Source organism: Labrus bergylta, chromosome 7, assembly GCF_963930695.1.
Source record: "Labrus bergylta chromosome 7, fLabBer1.1, whole genome shotgun sequence".
Classification (NCBI taxonomy): domain Eukaryota; kingdom Metazoa; phylum Chordata; class Actinopteri; order Labriformes; family Labridae; genus Labrus; species Labrus bergylta.
This window is the reverse complement of record NC_089201.1, coordinates 18,353,120-18,369,206: the sequence shown is the minus strand read 5'-3', so window position 1 is coordinate 18,369,206 and position 16,087 is coordinate 18,353,120. Positions and strand designations below refer to the sequence as shown.

At 39.1% G+C, this 16,087-nt stretch overlaps 1 protein-coding gene across 9 annotated transcripts in view; it reads right to left on the bottom strand.

The window, feature by feature from the left end:
* LOC109986537 (suppressor of tumorigenicity 7 protein homolog) overlaps positions 1 to 16,087 on the bottom strand; it is a 54,880-nt gene that overhangs the window by 25,136 nt on the left and 13,657 nt on the right. The window contains exon 1 of one of the 9 annotated variants that reach the window (XM_065956943.1): positions 5,602 to 5,730. The exons of the other annotated variants lie outside the window; for them this stretch is intronic. Coding sequence (XP_065813015.1) covers positions 5,602 to 5,608 — 7 coding nt within the window. The 5' untranslated portion in view covers positions 5,609 to 5,730. Of the gene's footprint in view, positions 1 to 5,601; positions 5,731 to 16,087 lie in introns of those variants that run through there. 9 annotated transcript variants of the gene reach the window in all.

Genomic DNA, 16,087 nt, shown 5'->3' with positions numbered 1-16,087 from the left:
GTTCACCTTTGAAACCACAAAGGAGGAGAGGGAATTCTTTCTCAGAGTACTGCACAATGATGTAACTGGTGTTGTTTATATCAGGCCACTCTGCTCTAAAAACTTTTCAAACCTTAATCTATTTGACTTTCCACAACAAATATCTGCTAAAAGGTAAGAAAACTCAAATCCACACCAGCTATTGCTCAACTGGGATTGCATGCTCTACTTATTAAGATGACAATTATTGTAAATGGTAAATTAACTTGAGCTTGTATAATGCTTTTCTAGTCTTCTGACTACTCAAAGTGCTTTTACACCACATGTCACATCTACACAATCACATCCATTCACTCACTGATGGCAGTGGTTGCTATATAAAGTGTCCATCAGAAGTAACTTATCTCATTCATACACATTCAGCCGGAGCAAGTTGGGGTTAAGTGTCTTGCAGGATACATCGGTCATGTGGCTTCAGGAGCTGGGGATCGAACCCTGACATTCTGGTTGAGAGGCGACCGAACCTACCAACTGAGTCACAGCTGCCTTTATGGGTATATGTCAACTATTCTCTATCAAAAGTCTTTGGTTAAAAGTGCTGAGTGACCATATCAGGGATCAAATAGGAAAGGACAAGCCACTGTCAGACTCAAGCCGTTTTCACATATGCACTCCGGATAATATCTAGATACTTACAGGAGGACTTCTCCGGAGATTCTCCCGACCTAGCCGTTCACATATGCTAAAGTACTAACTGAAGTGGTTTCAACCCAACTAACTTGTTCTCATCTGTAGAGCTGTACAGTCAGGAATTAAATATAAACATCAGATTGTTCTTTTTTAGAAAACTACAGAAATTGTCAGACACAATACTAAACTGACATCAGAAAGGACAGAGGCTGAGTGATATTTATTGTCAAACATGTGATTTAAGTATACTGGCAGCTTAAAGGAGCAGGCAAAAACGATACATCTCAATTAACATGTATGACACATTGGAAGAGTGTGTGGTGCCTGTATCTCTGGAGAGATCTGTCAGATTTTTGGTAGTGATATTTTTCGCAGTTAAAGATTAAAGTGCCACTTCAGGTGGATACTCTCACATTCTGGCACAGGCAGGGTTCTGTAGAGGTGTGAAAGTGTTTATCTGTGCTGTCCAATGTCACTTCCATGAAGCAATCAGAAAACGATGATCAATTTCTTTGATGTAGTGCTTGTTAACTTGTTGTATTCAATGAAAAATGGTTAAATGAAATATTGTTAAAACCTAAATTACGAACATATGTCCAAATAAAGCCTAATTATGATATCGAATTATATGTTAAAGCAAACTTACCAAGAAATCAAAGATCTTTGGTTGCTCAATTAAGGACAGGAATCCTTCCGTTGGCACTTGAAGTTGGCAGATTTAAAAATATCCCAGAGGAACAGAGAATTCGTGAACTTTGGGATTTAGGAGAAGTGGAGAGTGAATCTCATTTTGTTTTGTATTGTCCCTTTTATGAGGAACTGAGAGTACCTCTTTCTGATGAAATGTTTGCTCGAGATCCTCAAGTGTTTTGGAGTAATGACGATGTCAGGATGGAATGTTTGTTTACTTTCAATGTTTATAAGTTGGCCTCTTTTGTCACTAAAGCCTGGAGGAAATGCCAGGATGGTTTATATTGTTAGTATTGTTTGGCATCTATTTGTCTGTTTGTGTGTTTATATTGGTGTCTTGTAAGCCCTTAAAAAGCCCACAAAATGCATTCATTCATGCATAGTGCTCATGCTCACTCACAAATCCCTCTCTTTGTCTATCAACTTCACTCCGACACTAAATGTTTACTATGAGCTCACCCTCATCTATGAAAATATCATAAATTACCCGCCACCATCATCCCCAAAAGCATTGAGTTGCATCCTCCGATTGCTCCTCTTGTACAATCTACCCAGAAATATTTTTACAATAACATTCAAACAGAGGAAAGGAGTCCAACAGCGTTTTTATAATGGGACCATTTGTCATTCACAAAATTTATGTGATAGTCCATCATTCAAGCTTTGAGTTTGTTTGTAAGGAAACAGGCAGCCAGAGAGCATGCTGGCAGCAACATGTTGTTGATGAATTGAGGGGACAAATTCTGACAGACAGACTGACTAAATGTCACCGAAGACAACAGGAGAGTTGACCTTTGCTGAAGAGGGGACGGTCTGCACACTGCTAGCCTGACCAGAATGATAAAAGACACACGCTGAGACACATGCGAGCTTGCAAACATCCACACATACAATGACTGAGTTATGCACAGGCACACACATAGGCGTGTGTCCTTACTGAAAAGGAGCACCTATGAAAGGGTCTTTCAATATGTATGATGAAAACTCTTGTGCTCTTCAAATTAGAAGCGTATAACTCCAAACCGAAGATATCTCAGACAGTAGACATCGCAGGGTGTCCTGATAGGGCAGCACTACTTAGGGAGTAGAATTCATGTCAAACATTATCATAAAAAAGAAAGTGTGACATGTAGAGCTCCTGCATCCAAACCTGAGATGTGAGTCACTCTGGCTCGACTGCTCATGCCTGAAATGTTTGTTGGCAGGAGCGATTAGGGTGCGCCTCATAGCCTGGCCCGTGTGGCTGGCCGTGACTGATGGGGCTGCTAGCCGAGCCAGTCTGGGTCTAACTACCTCTGTTGACCTTTGAGCAAGGCGGAGTGTAGCCAGCATCTGTCACAGCAGCAGTGACAGGTACGTTAGGGTGTGTGTGTGTGTGTAGTAATTGCATACAGTGTTTTTGCATTAGTCTTTCAGAGATTCAGTGTTGTTAGGTATGGGTTAGTAAGGTGTTCATGTATCTGTTAGTGTTTGAAAACAATGTAAAAGTTGTCACAAAATGGATCAGATATAAACAGCATTGACTGATTCATCCCTGTCCACGGATAACAACATAACAGTACTTTAAAATAACTTCAGCGAGGCTCTTTGACTCACCACCTGCACCAACATCAACAGCTATCATTTCAGCTTCATGCAATAACACTTCAGAGTTAAAGGTCCTAAAAGTTCTGAAATCTATTTCAGTGTGCAGGAACTCAAAATAATCTACCAGTGGAATCTCTGCCAAGTTGGCCAGGAAATCAATCAATATGTTGGTTTTTGTCAGTGCTGCTTAACACCCAAACCTTTAAATATTGAACCTGATCTACTTAAGAAGTGAATCATCCTGTTAATGTGCAACTTAAGACCACACTTATTATATTTCATTCATTTCCTGACCATATTAATAAGCCACAGTGTTTACCAGATATGCTTTGAATTAAAAAAAAAAAGATTTATGTTCTCAAAGTTGAACATTTGAAGCTGTGGTTGAAAAAGAATTATGATGGCTACAAAGGAAGCTGCAGGTAATGAGTCGTGCAGAACAGTTACACTTGTATGACCTGATATAGCCATAGGACAGGTTAAGTGTTCATTACCAAATACAGTGTTGACCTTTGTCTCTGGGAATCTTATAGCTGCTCTGCCAGAACTCATTTGATTTAGAGTTTCCAGGTGTACTTGCAAGCTAATTAGCTGAGTTAGCTCACTTAGTGCAGTAAATGCCCAGCTCCAGCACTAGGGGAGAGTTATTGTCCATGTCAATAGTGAAAGAGCCTTTGACTGATGATCTTCGAGCCTTGGGGAGAAGGGGGAGCAGTGAGAGGTTGCTGGGGAGGGGTAGAGCCAGAACTGGGGCCAGGTGAGCTCACAATGGAGCCGCATCCATCAGCCTCGCAATGAACATGACAGGACCCGGAACCCGCAGAGGCCAGTATGACAAAAACAATACAGCAGGGTCAGCCATGAGACACAGTCAAAACTGCATTTGAAATAAATCTTGGTTCTGTTTAATACATCACTTCAATGTATGTTACAGTGACTACTTTCGATGTCTCTCTCGTTTCATGTTAAAGGAATGAGACAGAGAAGGCTGAAGGCCGGTCCTGGCTAGTCAGTCGTGCTGCTAACATTAGCAAGCTCACAGCATCAGTAATGTATTGTTATTGTGTCCGACACACTCACGTACTGTCTACAGAGCAGCAAGGCATTTAGTCAGTGACGTTTCATTAAAGTGAAGCGCCAGAGCACACTGTGGATTCTATAATCTCCTGGGTGAGAGGAAACTTGATCCCACATATTGAATATGCAACATCTGCTAAATGACACTTAAGTACTTTGGGAACGATTTGAAATGCCCAAGTTCACATTATATGCCATATGTCCAAGTAAGTGGAACAACAGCCAACAACGGCCGACAACACCTCACCAACACACTCTGCACCACTTTACCAATCGGCGAACCAAATCTGAATGGTCAATCAAATTAACACGATGCTCCGTCTGTTTCATTTCCTCTTTCAAGACCTGCTCTCCAGCGTTTTGTACAGTGAAGGCTATATATTTATGATTGCCTCGATAATCGATTTTGTATCGAATCATGAGATGTTGAAAGATTCAGACCCCTACTACCTGTAATTCGACACAATCACATGTCAACAAAAGAGCAGAGAAGAACAAACTGGCAACAAGAAAACAAAATAGAAAACAGGCAGTTTCATTACGTGCATGGAGTTTTTTTTGCTGGTCATGTGCGGACAGTGTATGGTCGTACACGAGTGTTAGGATATAAACGTCACCACCCCCTCCTGTTTTCTCCAGGTGAAGTGAGTATTTTCTGCTGCATTCACACTTCAACTCACCCAGACTTCACAGAGAAAATTTACTAGGGGACTGGCAGGAAAAAGTCCCGGTAAAGTCAGTGACAAATTCTGCTGTTTTCACTCTTTTTGTTTAGTTTGAAAGTTGAAAGCCAAGTAATTGTATTAATCTTACTGATTTATACTTGTTTAATTTGAGCCTAGAAAAAAGTAACACCATGGACCTGTTCTTAAAACTGCACTTTCACTTTTTTTGTTTTACTTGTCGATGCTGTGATGAATGTGAAGTTAAATGCAGTGAATCAGTTGTCTTGTGGAGCGGTGCTTTGCTTTGGTATTATCGTCATTGTCCTCAATAAAAGAAAAAAGACAGACTGTTAGAAGGAGACATAAATGTATTAATTTTCTGTGCTCCACTTGCAGACTGATGGATAAAGCAGCTATCTTCAAATACAAATTAAGGTGTTGTCAGGGAGGCTGCGGTGGCTCATTCAAGCTGTCAAACAACCTTTTATTTCTAATTATTTCTTGCCATAACCACAGAGAGGAAAAGTAAATAAAGAAAACAAACATGTGGGACATCATTGAAAAAATAAACACAAAGACTGAATAATGTTCCCTCTCCCTCCCCCAGGCCTAATCGAGCTCTGCTCAACAAGCCACAATGTAAACACAGATATCTGCTTCACACACACAAAAAAAACAACGAACACATAAAGACGCAGGCAACACACACACACACGCACACTCACAGCAGGCCTTAACCCACGCACTGAACAAACCGTCCACATCATGAATATCAATACAAAATATACACGGCCACCTGCTGTACTCAATACAAAGGCCATTTGCAAGGGAAAAAGAATAGAAACACAGCTACCGTAGATTTCCTGACTACAAAGCAGTGGAGCAAATTAAGAAACACAACCACTTTACTCACCTTCCATTCCAATGACACATCCACTACTACATCCACAAACACTACGAAGGCCTTATGAATAAAAGGATATTTGGCAAGGATGCAGTGAAAGTGAAATCCGGTCAAGATTGTATTCCACCACTGACTGTGCTTGTCCATACAGAAATCTCAGCAGCAGCTAGCGGTCTTTCAAAGAGCACAATTACTAGTGGGGGGGGGGGGGTGGGGCTGGTCACATATTATTTTCATATGATTGGCTGCCGTTTGTGAGTGACAGTAGCACCAACGCAATTGTAAGCTAGCTCTGTCATGCCGTCCCGCCTGTAACGCAGCAGAAAAGTCAAGGGGGGGTGAGGGGGTTAGTAAGATATCAGTGCAGCCAATCAATAACATGGATTTTAATGAAAGGGGGCGGGAGCAGGTGCTCCTTAGCCTCTCCCTGCAGAGGTAACCATGACAACCCCTAAATGACCCTACAGCAGAACAGATGAAGGAGCTTCCTCAGCGCTGATTTACAGATAGTCGTTCAGTCTTGTAAATTGTGAACATGTGATGGACATATTTTTTTTTTCATTCATCGATGGAGCCTTAATAAGAAGAAATTCAGTTTGACAATCCTGCAGTCACACAAATGTACATTAAGCCCAGCTTGGCCTCTGTACTCCATGGTGTAAATGACCCGCTTTAGCCTCATGAAAATGGACTTCCCACAGGAGATCGTTGTTTTATCTAAAACCGATAGCTTGAGCATTTGTCCTTCTGCAGCAGAAAGCTTCCTTCTTTTCACTGACTTCAAGAGATTATCATCATTTACATAATCCAGTTTAAATAGAAGCGAGATGAGTAACTTTAATAGCTTGTGCATACCCTACAAAACCTTTTGGTTGTACTGATGTTATAGATATATAGCATCCTAGAAATGACATGACAGTAAGCCGAGATACCTTTGCACTCTTCTTAAAATCAGCATCTCTCAACACCTAAAAACACTGAGCACTTTTAATAACTAATGGACTGTTGAGAAATCATTTATTCATGTTTCCAAATCCAATATTGTTTACAAATGTCTCTTGAATGTTTATTTGATTAAAAAAGGGGGCATTATTATTATTATTATTATTCATTTGTGCCATTTTTAAAGCTCCTGTGCTGATTTAGCTGACCCCTGTGGACAATGATTTTTTTAGTGTTGTTTTCTATTTGTGTTAGTAGTGTTTCTTGTGACAAAAATGTCATTCTGCTTTCTTTTAACAGTCAAATGTAACACTAACAAAAAAACCTTAGCTAGGGGAAATGTAAACAAAGGCTGGAGTTCATCGTTTTGCCTGACAACTACCTATTTAGCGTGGTTTCAGGTTTTAAGAATAAAAATAGAAAAAAGAAAAAATATTGTTGCTGATGGTTTTGCCTGCTTTTGTGGGCCATGAAGAGGCATCATTATTTGTTTCACTTGTTTCATGACCAGGCACAAACTCCAAACAGAAGCTTTAAGTAGAGATGAATTGATTGTAAAAATCAGGGCAGATATCGATCCAGACATTCATTTCATAACTTCTTTTTGGTGTAAGACTGCCACAATGCCAACATTTTCTCTCAAGTTTGACCAGGAGAAGAGATCAGTTTGTCCAACAGGGGACTTAATCTGCCCCGCAAAAAAACAGAATTTGTTATTATGTGTACTATGCCAGAATTAAATTGATATGACACAAAAGATACACATCAGCTACTGACAATGGTTCACGCCATATTATTTGCAGATCGGCTGTTGTCTGTCAACAGGGCCGATATCAGCCTATACCGTTGTAAAATTGATGCATAGTACATCACTGGCTTTGGGTGCTTTTAAAATTGATTATGTTGAATTCAAACAAATCCTCTTGAATGAACAGCTTCTAAGGATATCAAGCAATTCAAATAATCCAAGACATGACATCACAATACGCCAAAATACCAAAACAGGCACTTGAGGACTATTTCTATTCCAGAGTTCTTAAGGTTAATGGAGTAATTGGGGTTTAAGTACCTTGCTCAAGAGCCCTTCAGCAGCTGTTGCAACAAGAGGATGCAAAATTGAAGTTAACTTTCAGCAGACACAAATTTTCCCTCTTGATCATTGATTAGAACCTGAGGCCCTGTGGTCACAAGGCTCTTCTTTCATTCTTTGTCTCTTGATTTAGTCTGCTGAGATACTACAGACGGAGGAGGATGGAGGAGAGCCCAGTAAAATTAAATGCCTGACAAGGTTAGCTACACAGTTCTTTGTTAGCGTTTGAACATGATGATGACAAATGCGGTGATTTCTGTCTACAAGCCACTGAAGTGATTCAATTATCACTGCGCTTCCTTGAGAATCAACCAAGAAGAACGATGCATGCAGCAGCCTTCACAAACAGGCATGAGCATCAATACCATACACTACAGGATGTCAACTCAAAGTCAACCTCGACGTTTCTGTACATTTAGAAATTGAAGGGGTGAAAACAAAATGTTTATGGAGGAAGAAGACGCTAAGAAATGCAGTGAGCAATTACTGTGTTGTCAAACATTACGTGAGATTATCACAGCATGTGCAATTGAAGAGTGCTTATAAGCAGGTGTTTACAATTATAGCTGTGCTTGAAATTTAGCAGGCATATAGCACATTACATGGAGAATGCAAACACCAATGATAACAGGCTGAAAACAACAGTCAAGGCCTGGAAAATTATGCTCTCCTGCTTTTCTAGGGGACCTGTTCTTTGAATACATTGACAGAATTTGAGATTCCCCCTTTGAGAACTCTACCATATGCGCCCCCTGCACCGAAAATTTGATGTTAAATTGTGTCCCAGCTAAATTATATTCCTTCCATACCATTTAGCCCTAGGTGTCACTCACGTTCAAGCCAATTCTGCAAACTACCCAGATAGTCCCTTTTCACAAAGCACTCATAATTATAGCTGAGGGATTAATGCCAAGAACAGTATTTTCATTTCTCATCTCACACATCCAAAGAATGGGGTCCAACTTATCTGACAACTTGACACCCGTCCAGCGCCCTCTGATGGTTTACAAAGTTAGTCATATTGAGTGTTGTAATCTGTTATGAAAGATCAAGCAGGCTTCTTACCTACTGTGTTACCAGGGAATTGTAAGGCCTGCAGGGAGGGCTCTTAAAATAAAAATTAAAGAGCACACAAAGAATTATAGATGTTTTAACTTCTTATATTTACATAGCAAAAAAATGATCAGCACAGTATGTCAAACTAAGTGCTCTATATGTTGAGCTCCAGAGAAACTATAAGTACTCTCAAACACATTTAACAACATCAATAGCCAGTGGTGGGAGCGCACTGGGATTGAATGACCTCACCACCGTGGTTCTAGCCAAACCTAAGATCATTAAAACTCAAGAGTCTCGGGTCTGTTACTGTTGGCTTGAGCTGTGGCCCGCTGAAGTTATGGATGGCAGCATTAAACGGCCTGGGAGCTGTTCCTGTTTGCAGGAGTACTTTCACAACCAGCCTTGGATCCATATATGGAGATTTTGAGTGCCAGTAAGATGATGATGTATAAATGTTTCCAGATTTTTATATTAAATAGTTGAGGCCACATATTTTGGTGGAAGTCAACCACTTACAAGGAGCTTTTCTGAAGAACAGGTTAACCAAAGTAATTTTTACTCAAGTTTATTCAAGTGTTAGTTAAACATTTTAAAAATATGAAGTTAAATAAATCTTTGAAAAGACAAAATTGTCACAGAACCTTTGACCCAATGAGTTAAGCCTTTGCATTTGCTGTAATACTAAAAACCTATTTAACACATTTAGCAGCCCGTTTTTAGTGAAGCATTTCCCATGACTCTGCAAGGGAGGGTTAGCTTAGCAACACACTGTTTCTCAACTCACTTGCATGTGAGTCAGGATAATGTTTTTCAGCGGCTTCTAGGTTTGTGAGTCCCCTTATACAGACACAGAGTAGATAATGTTGATATGACTAAACAAACAATGAAATGAGCCATAATGGAACTGATGATTGATTTATAGTGCAATGATGGATGGACCTCTGGGATTATACCTAAAAACAAACAATTACTGCATCTCCATACTCGCTGCCAAAGATGTGTGTTGTTTATAATCCTATTTAAAGCAGTTTTAAATTAAAGCTTTGTAAATAAAGACTTCATTATTTTTAAGACCTTTTTCATATAATACGTTTGTACATCTGTTGAATCTGTCTTTTATACGTGTTTGTATAAAACAAGTCGTCAACACACAGGTATCCACAATCTAGCCTCATGCAAAGTGTTCTTGACTTTGCACAATTCTGTTTAAACATTTTTTTTTTTTTTTTAAATGGAGTACTCTTATTACAAATAGGGGTGCTGAGAAGCTGCATAATCAACAGCAGCAACACCAGTTTTCACTGAGAATTGAGAAAAGATGAGTAACAGAGTAAACTAACTTTCTGGAGATGTGTTTCCATATCTTGCATCCGATGTGTGAGGATTTAGGGTCAGAGGTCACGATACATGAGAAAACATTAGTGTCTCCTAAATCCTCACTAAAGATCCTTTATCTCAAGCCGGATTTTTGGCTCGCTCAACTCACAGCCATTACAGAGCTCGTGAGACAAAAATAGCAGAAGTCAGCAGTTACCACAGAAACCTGATCACTCTGCCGCTTTTGCCGATCTTACGGGGATTACCATGGCAACAGAAACACGCTGGTTGCTGTCTTGAGTTTTCGGTGGGCTTTTTGGGCTCATGGGCTCCGACAGTGCAACAAACAAAACACACTCACACAAAGATAACCTGGGGGGGATCCCTCAGAACGACTGCTCAAAGCCTTTTAGTGGCTGATCTAAGCATTAAATGATGATGTGATCTTGTTTAATCAACAAACAAACTACTGTCCAGCTCCAAAATAACCTCACAATGCACAGTGATAAAATAATTACAAAGTTTGAGTGATATATACGACTTATTCTTAGACATGCACACACTACAAGATCTGAAAATAATGGATCATCACTTACTTAGAGATCTACAAGATCACGTGACTGAAGCAGATGTAAACAAAAACAACGACTATAGGCTATTTACCTGCTGTAGTGACGCTGAGCAGTGAGAAACAACAGAACTATGAGGCTAAATATGTCAGAATGAGAAAATATCTGGGGAGGCTAATCGAAGCATGCCGTCTTTCGTCTAGGGATGAGAATGTAGCCTTTTGTTTTCTATCAACAGCATGCCAGCTAATGTAAGCCCAAGAGATATAATGTTTCTCTAGTCTTGTTTACACTTGCACAAAACTCCAGAAGTTTGAGGGGGAGCTGCATGTGTTTTTTTTCACTCTTACTTTTATCCAGAGACTCCTGCCGACTCCCTAGCTTTCTGCATGAAGTCAGAATGAGCTGATGTCAGAACGCAGCAGGATATAATGACAAGAATTCACCTCAAGCGAGAAGGAGGTGATGTTTATTCCCTGCGCTGGGTGCGTGACCATAGACTGTATGCAGGCGACGATCTCTGTGCACATAACATAACGGCTGCATTATGTTTTCTGTTCACCTCAGCTCTATTGTTCTTATTGTGACGCTGGCAAACTACACATAGCATTGATATATAGGCTGATATTGTCATCATCATAGGGCCGTGATGCTTCATTCACCACTTCCCTGTTCCCTAATCTTTTTAGATCATGTCTTGCTTCAGGAGATCCCCCGCCCCTCCTCCTGTCCAGCAGGGAAACTCTCCCACTGTGAGGTGCATATGTGAACAACCAGATCAGGAAGAGTATCTTGAGCAGGGGCATTCCTCATGAAATTCTCATGACATTTTTTCGGAGTGAATATGTGAATGCGGCTTCTTTCTCCTTCTCTCTGGCTTATGTGGTCCAACTCAGAAAATACTGCTGCAATTATCCAAATTTGTATTCCTAAATACCAAACCTGTTTGAAGTTATCAGGGCGACCCCAATGACTGAGAGCATTTCAGAATGTTACGACTTGAAAACCTGACATTTGCAGATAATCTTTGCCAAACATCTGTACAGACGAGGGTCCAAAACTAGATTCCTCTCCTGATTTTTGGGAGCTGCAAATTGTTAATAACACAGACCAATTCTCTTGTAGTCTTCGCCTGTGTTACGTGCGTAAGATCCTTTACATAAAGCTTGGAGTTCAAACAGTTAACATTGTGTGGCGTCCCTTTTTATATGTTCTGGTCTCCTCTTTTTATGGATCATTTATGGTTTAACTTAATGTAAGTCAAGGAGGCCGTAACAGCCTGGCCTTTAGCATCCTCCAAAAATCAGAACATGTTTGTATTTGCCAATAACATTTCCCTCAACTCATCCCTATCAATGGGCTTACTCTTACTGATATAATATAAATCTTATGCCAAAATATCCTGGTCTGCAATATGAGTCGTGTTCAGTTTTCCAACAGAGTCAGGGACAAACATCAGTCTATTTCAGGCTGACAACATCCAACCAGACTGTCAAAAACCTCATCAGTTATGAAAGTGCATAGCACATGTAACAGTGCATATTACAAATCACTGAGGCTCCCAGCTGTAAATATGTTCACACCAGATGATCAGGAAATAATGGTTTCATATGATGTAACTGATATAATCCTGCTGAGGACAGACACTGTAATCACACGGGAAGTCACGCAAACCGATGCAGATCAGTATTAATAATATGCACGTCAATGCAACATGGTGATGGATGAATGTGGACTGAAAAAACCCGAAGAGTACCAATTGGAGCAGGGCTGCATGAGGGAAGTGGTCAATAGCTGTACCTTTACTGAAGTGTTCAAGAGAAACAAGATTGGAAAGCTGAGCTTTATAGCAGGAATGGAACCCCAAACTGTTATCTACTTTACAAGGTTTTTTTTTTCAAACCCTTGTTCAAGACTAAACTTCGCTCATAAATTCCCTAACTGCCAAAAACACAGTCTTGACAATTCAAAAAAGGTCAGGGTGAAGTTCATGACTTCTGCATTTTTGACTAATTTGAAAGCTCTACATGCACCTAATACATAAGAAAAAATGATTTGCTCATATCATAGAAATGTGGTAACAAAAAGAACACAATAAACTACAAGTTGCAATTTAATTTGAACAGCATCGTTTCACAATACTCTGGAATGTAAAGCCCAACACGTCCACCAGTAAGATCTAATACAACTTGACATCAACCCATCAATAGTCACAAGGCTGCAGCACCGATTTAACGAGCTAAGGTGCATTTAATTCAGACACTGAATTGAACCCGAACTGAAGTTTATGTAATAAGTTATTCACTTCCGCTCTCTGTCACTGTTGGCTGTAATGATTAAGTTTAAATGACTTTAAAACAAAAAAATCAATAGCCTCTCAGGTAGGAATAAAATCATTTGCCAGACTAAAAGTACTGACTTCTGTTTGGATAGAGTGCAGACTCTCTTTCCTCAAAACCCTGATAGCACACAGAACCTATTTATCCAAACTTATGTAATTGATAACAATATATCTAAAAAACATATATATTAGGGGTTTTCACATATTGGTATGCTGTAGGGGTGCAAACGAGTACCCGAGTTAAATAATAATCGTTTACAAAACAAATGTAATCGGTAATCGTTTTGTAGTCCACATTTTGTAAATGTTTCTTGTTGCATTGTGGGTTCTAGGATAGGCCTAATTCAAAACAGAAAAAAAGGAGCACGAGCGCAAAAAGAAAATAGATGACAAACAAAGCGCTGATAAAGGCTCTGTACGCTGCTACCCTAACAAAAATATCCCTTTAATTTACCCCCCCATGAATTCACAATGAACAAAAAGTCCCAAACAAACGAAATATGCAATATGATCTACGAAAGTTCAGTTCAAATTGTCTTTTTAGTCCACAGAAAAAGAAGGACTTTCACTTTGCGATTACCGCTTTACTCCGCTAAACCAATGACGTTTGATCATCCAGGACAGAGCAGCATAACTAGATGTTTTCCTATATTTTGGAATTTTAGATGATTATTCTTTAAATAACTACAAAACAGAACAACCTTATAGGGAGAAATAGCTCATAGCAGACGGACGAGCGAGATTGAGCGAGTGTGTCATTACACACAGAGGAGAAAGATGAAACACTTAAATCATTCACCTGTTTTATTGTAACTTCATTCACCAGAGTAAAGTGTGCTCTACACTGCAGACTGTAGTCTTTGTTAACACAATGTTGCTGTCAAAACAGTTTCAACGTGCGATGAGTGCATTAATGTCTGTACCTCACTGCTCTAATTATAATAAAGTGTTAAAACGGTCAGAACACCTCTGTGTGAATTTTTATTTGAGGTTTGCTGTCTGTTGAAGTAAGAAATGTCATATTTGAATGTTAATACAAAGGCCTCTTACTAACAATTATTAAAATCCCGAAGATTCAAATTAATCAATAGATACAGTCGGCATCGCATCATAGTTGGGGGCGGGGCCTCCCGTGGGGAAAAAGAATCAGAGATAAAAAAAAGAACTACAAAACAATTACTCGAGTACTCGCTTTAACAATTGGTCGAGTAATCGATTCGAGAAAATTTTGCATTTCTGCACCCCTAGTATGCTGGTAATAAAAAAAATAAATGCATACAAATTCAAAAGGTACAGCTTGTAATATTCCATCATACACGGACATCTGCAGCCATTTTCAAACATGCATGCAAAGCACATATGAATGCAAAGTGCTGGACAGAAGTGTATAAAGACAGAAACATATATTCCTCAGCCTAAATTATATACTCATGAACTTTAAATTGTATGACATATGGTGGAATATCAATAAATTACCACATAGTGGCGTATTAATAAATAACTGCAGTGATGTATCAATTATTAACAGCATAGTGGTATATACAAAAATAGCATGGTGGGATTAATGCATTTCCAGGACAGCATGATCTAGTCACTAATGCAAAGGCTTTTTTAAATTTGTTTAAAAATGTACCAAACAAAGGGACTGTGACTAAAACAATCTGCTGTAAATACTGTAACTCCCTACTCAACGGTAATTGCAGCTCCGCCAAATCTCAGTTAATTCAATGATAAACACATTTTATTTCCAACAATTTGTTGATTAAAAGTCCCCAGCTAGTATGCTGTTGAAATGGTTTTACTATGAAATCAGGAAAAATATCAGGAAAGGTTGTGTTTTCAGAAGCCGCTTAATATAACTCTGCAGGAGAAACACAAAACTTCAAACCACACAGACTCACTAACAAGGTACAAAACATAACTAAACATCTTTTTCTGATCTAATGCATAGATAAGTTGAGTAGTGCATCACAGAATTGTATGAGGGGAGAAGGGGGATTGTAGTGCCTGAACATGCATATGTGTAATCCCTTTAAATTTGTAAAAAAAAAAAAATTATGTTTGAACTTTGCAGTAGGTCTGCATAAGATCAGCACATGCAATTCATTATAAATGACAAGATAGTTTCTAGAATAATCTTTAATTTTTTCAAAAGACAACTGCATGGTCTCAACCTTCAGTGTCTGCTGATGCAGTATTTGCTGCTAGAGTCCTCACCAAAACCAAGAAAATGGATCACATCAGTCCAGTTCTGAGGTCTTTACACTGGCTCCCAGTCTGTCAGAGAATAGACTTTAAAATCCTGCTGTCGGTTTATAAAGCGCTTAATGGTTTAGGGCCAAAATACATTAGTGACCTCCTGATTAATTACGAACCATCCAGACCTCTCAGGTCGTCTGGGACAGGTCTGCTCTCTGTCCCAAGAGTCAGAACCAAACAAGGAGAAGCAGCGTTCAGTTTCTATGCTCCTTATATCTGGATCAAACTCCCAGAAAACTGCAGGTCTGCTGAAACTCTCAGCTCTTTCAACTCAAGGTTGAATACACACCTTTACAGCTGCCTTTAATTAAACAATTTTAATATGATTTAACTCTTTTTATATTTTTACTTCAATTAATTGAATTTGAATTATTTTTATTTGAACATATTTTCAGATTTAATAATAATTTCAGTGATTTTTAAATTTTCTATTTTAATGTTTCTTTTCTTTCCTCTGTCATGATGCTTTTTGATGTCTTGTGTGAAGCACTTTGAATTGCCCTGTTGTTGAAATGTGCTATATAAATAAACTTGCCTTGCCTATTTTCTAGAAAAGCACTTCCAATTAAATTGCCTGTAAATGGGGTCCACCTAAACCTGAGTGTTTGAACAAATGCTGGTGAGCCTAAAACTGAAGTGTTGAATGGGCATTTATGTTTTAGCCCAGTAATACTCACTACTTCAGACAGCAGACCGGTATCCTTTGTCTGAGAATTCTCAAGAAGTTGAGAATTATTTGCATCAAACACTCATCACATTTTTATAACATACAGGTCTATTATTAAATAATTAAAGGACACAAATATGTGCTCATCGGTTCCCATTGATCATGTTCTCTTTATACTGTGCATGCCTTGTAACCATGGTGCAGCATCCCCATCATTTGTATTAGAATGTAAATACTATTTGTGTTGTTAT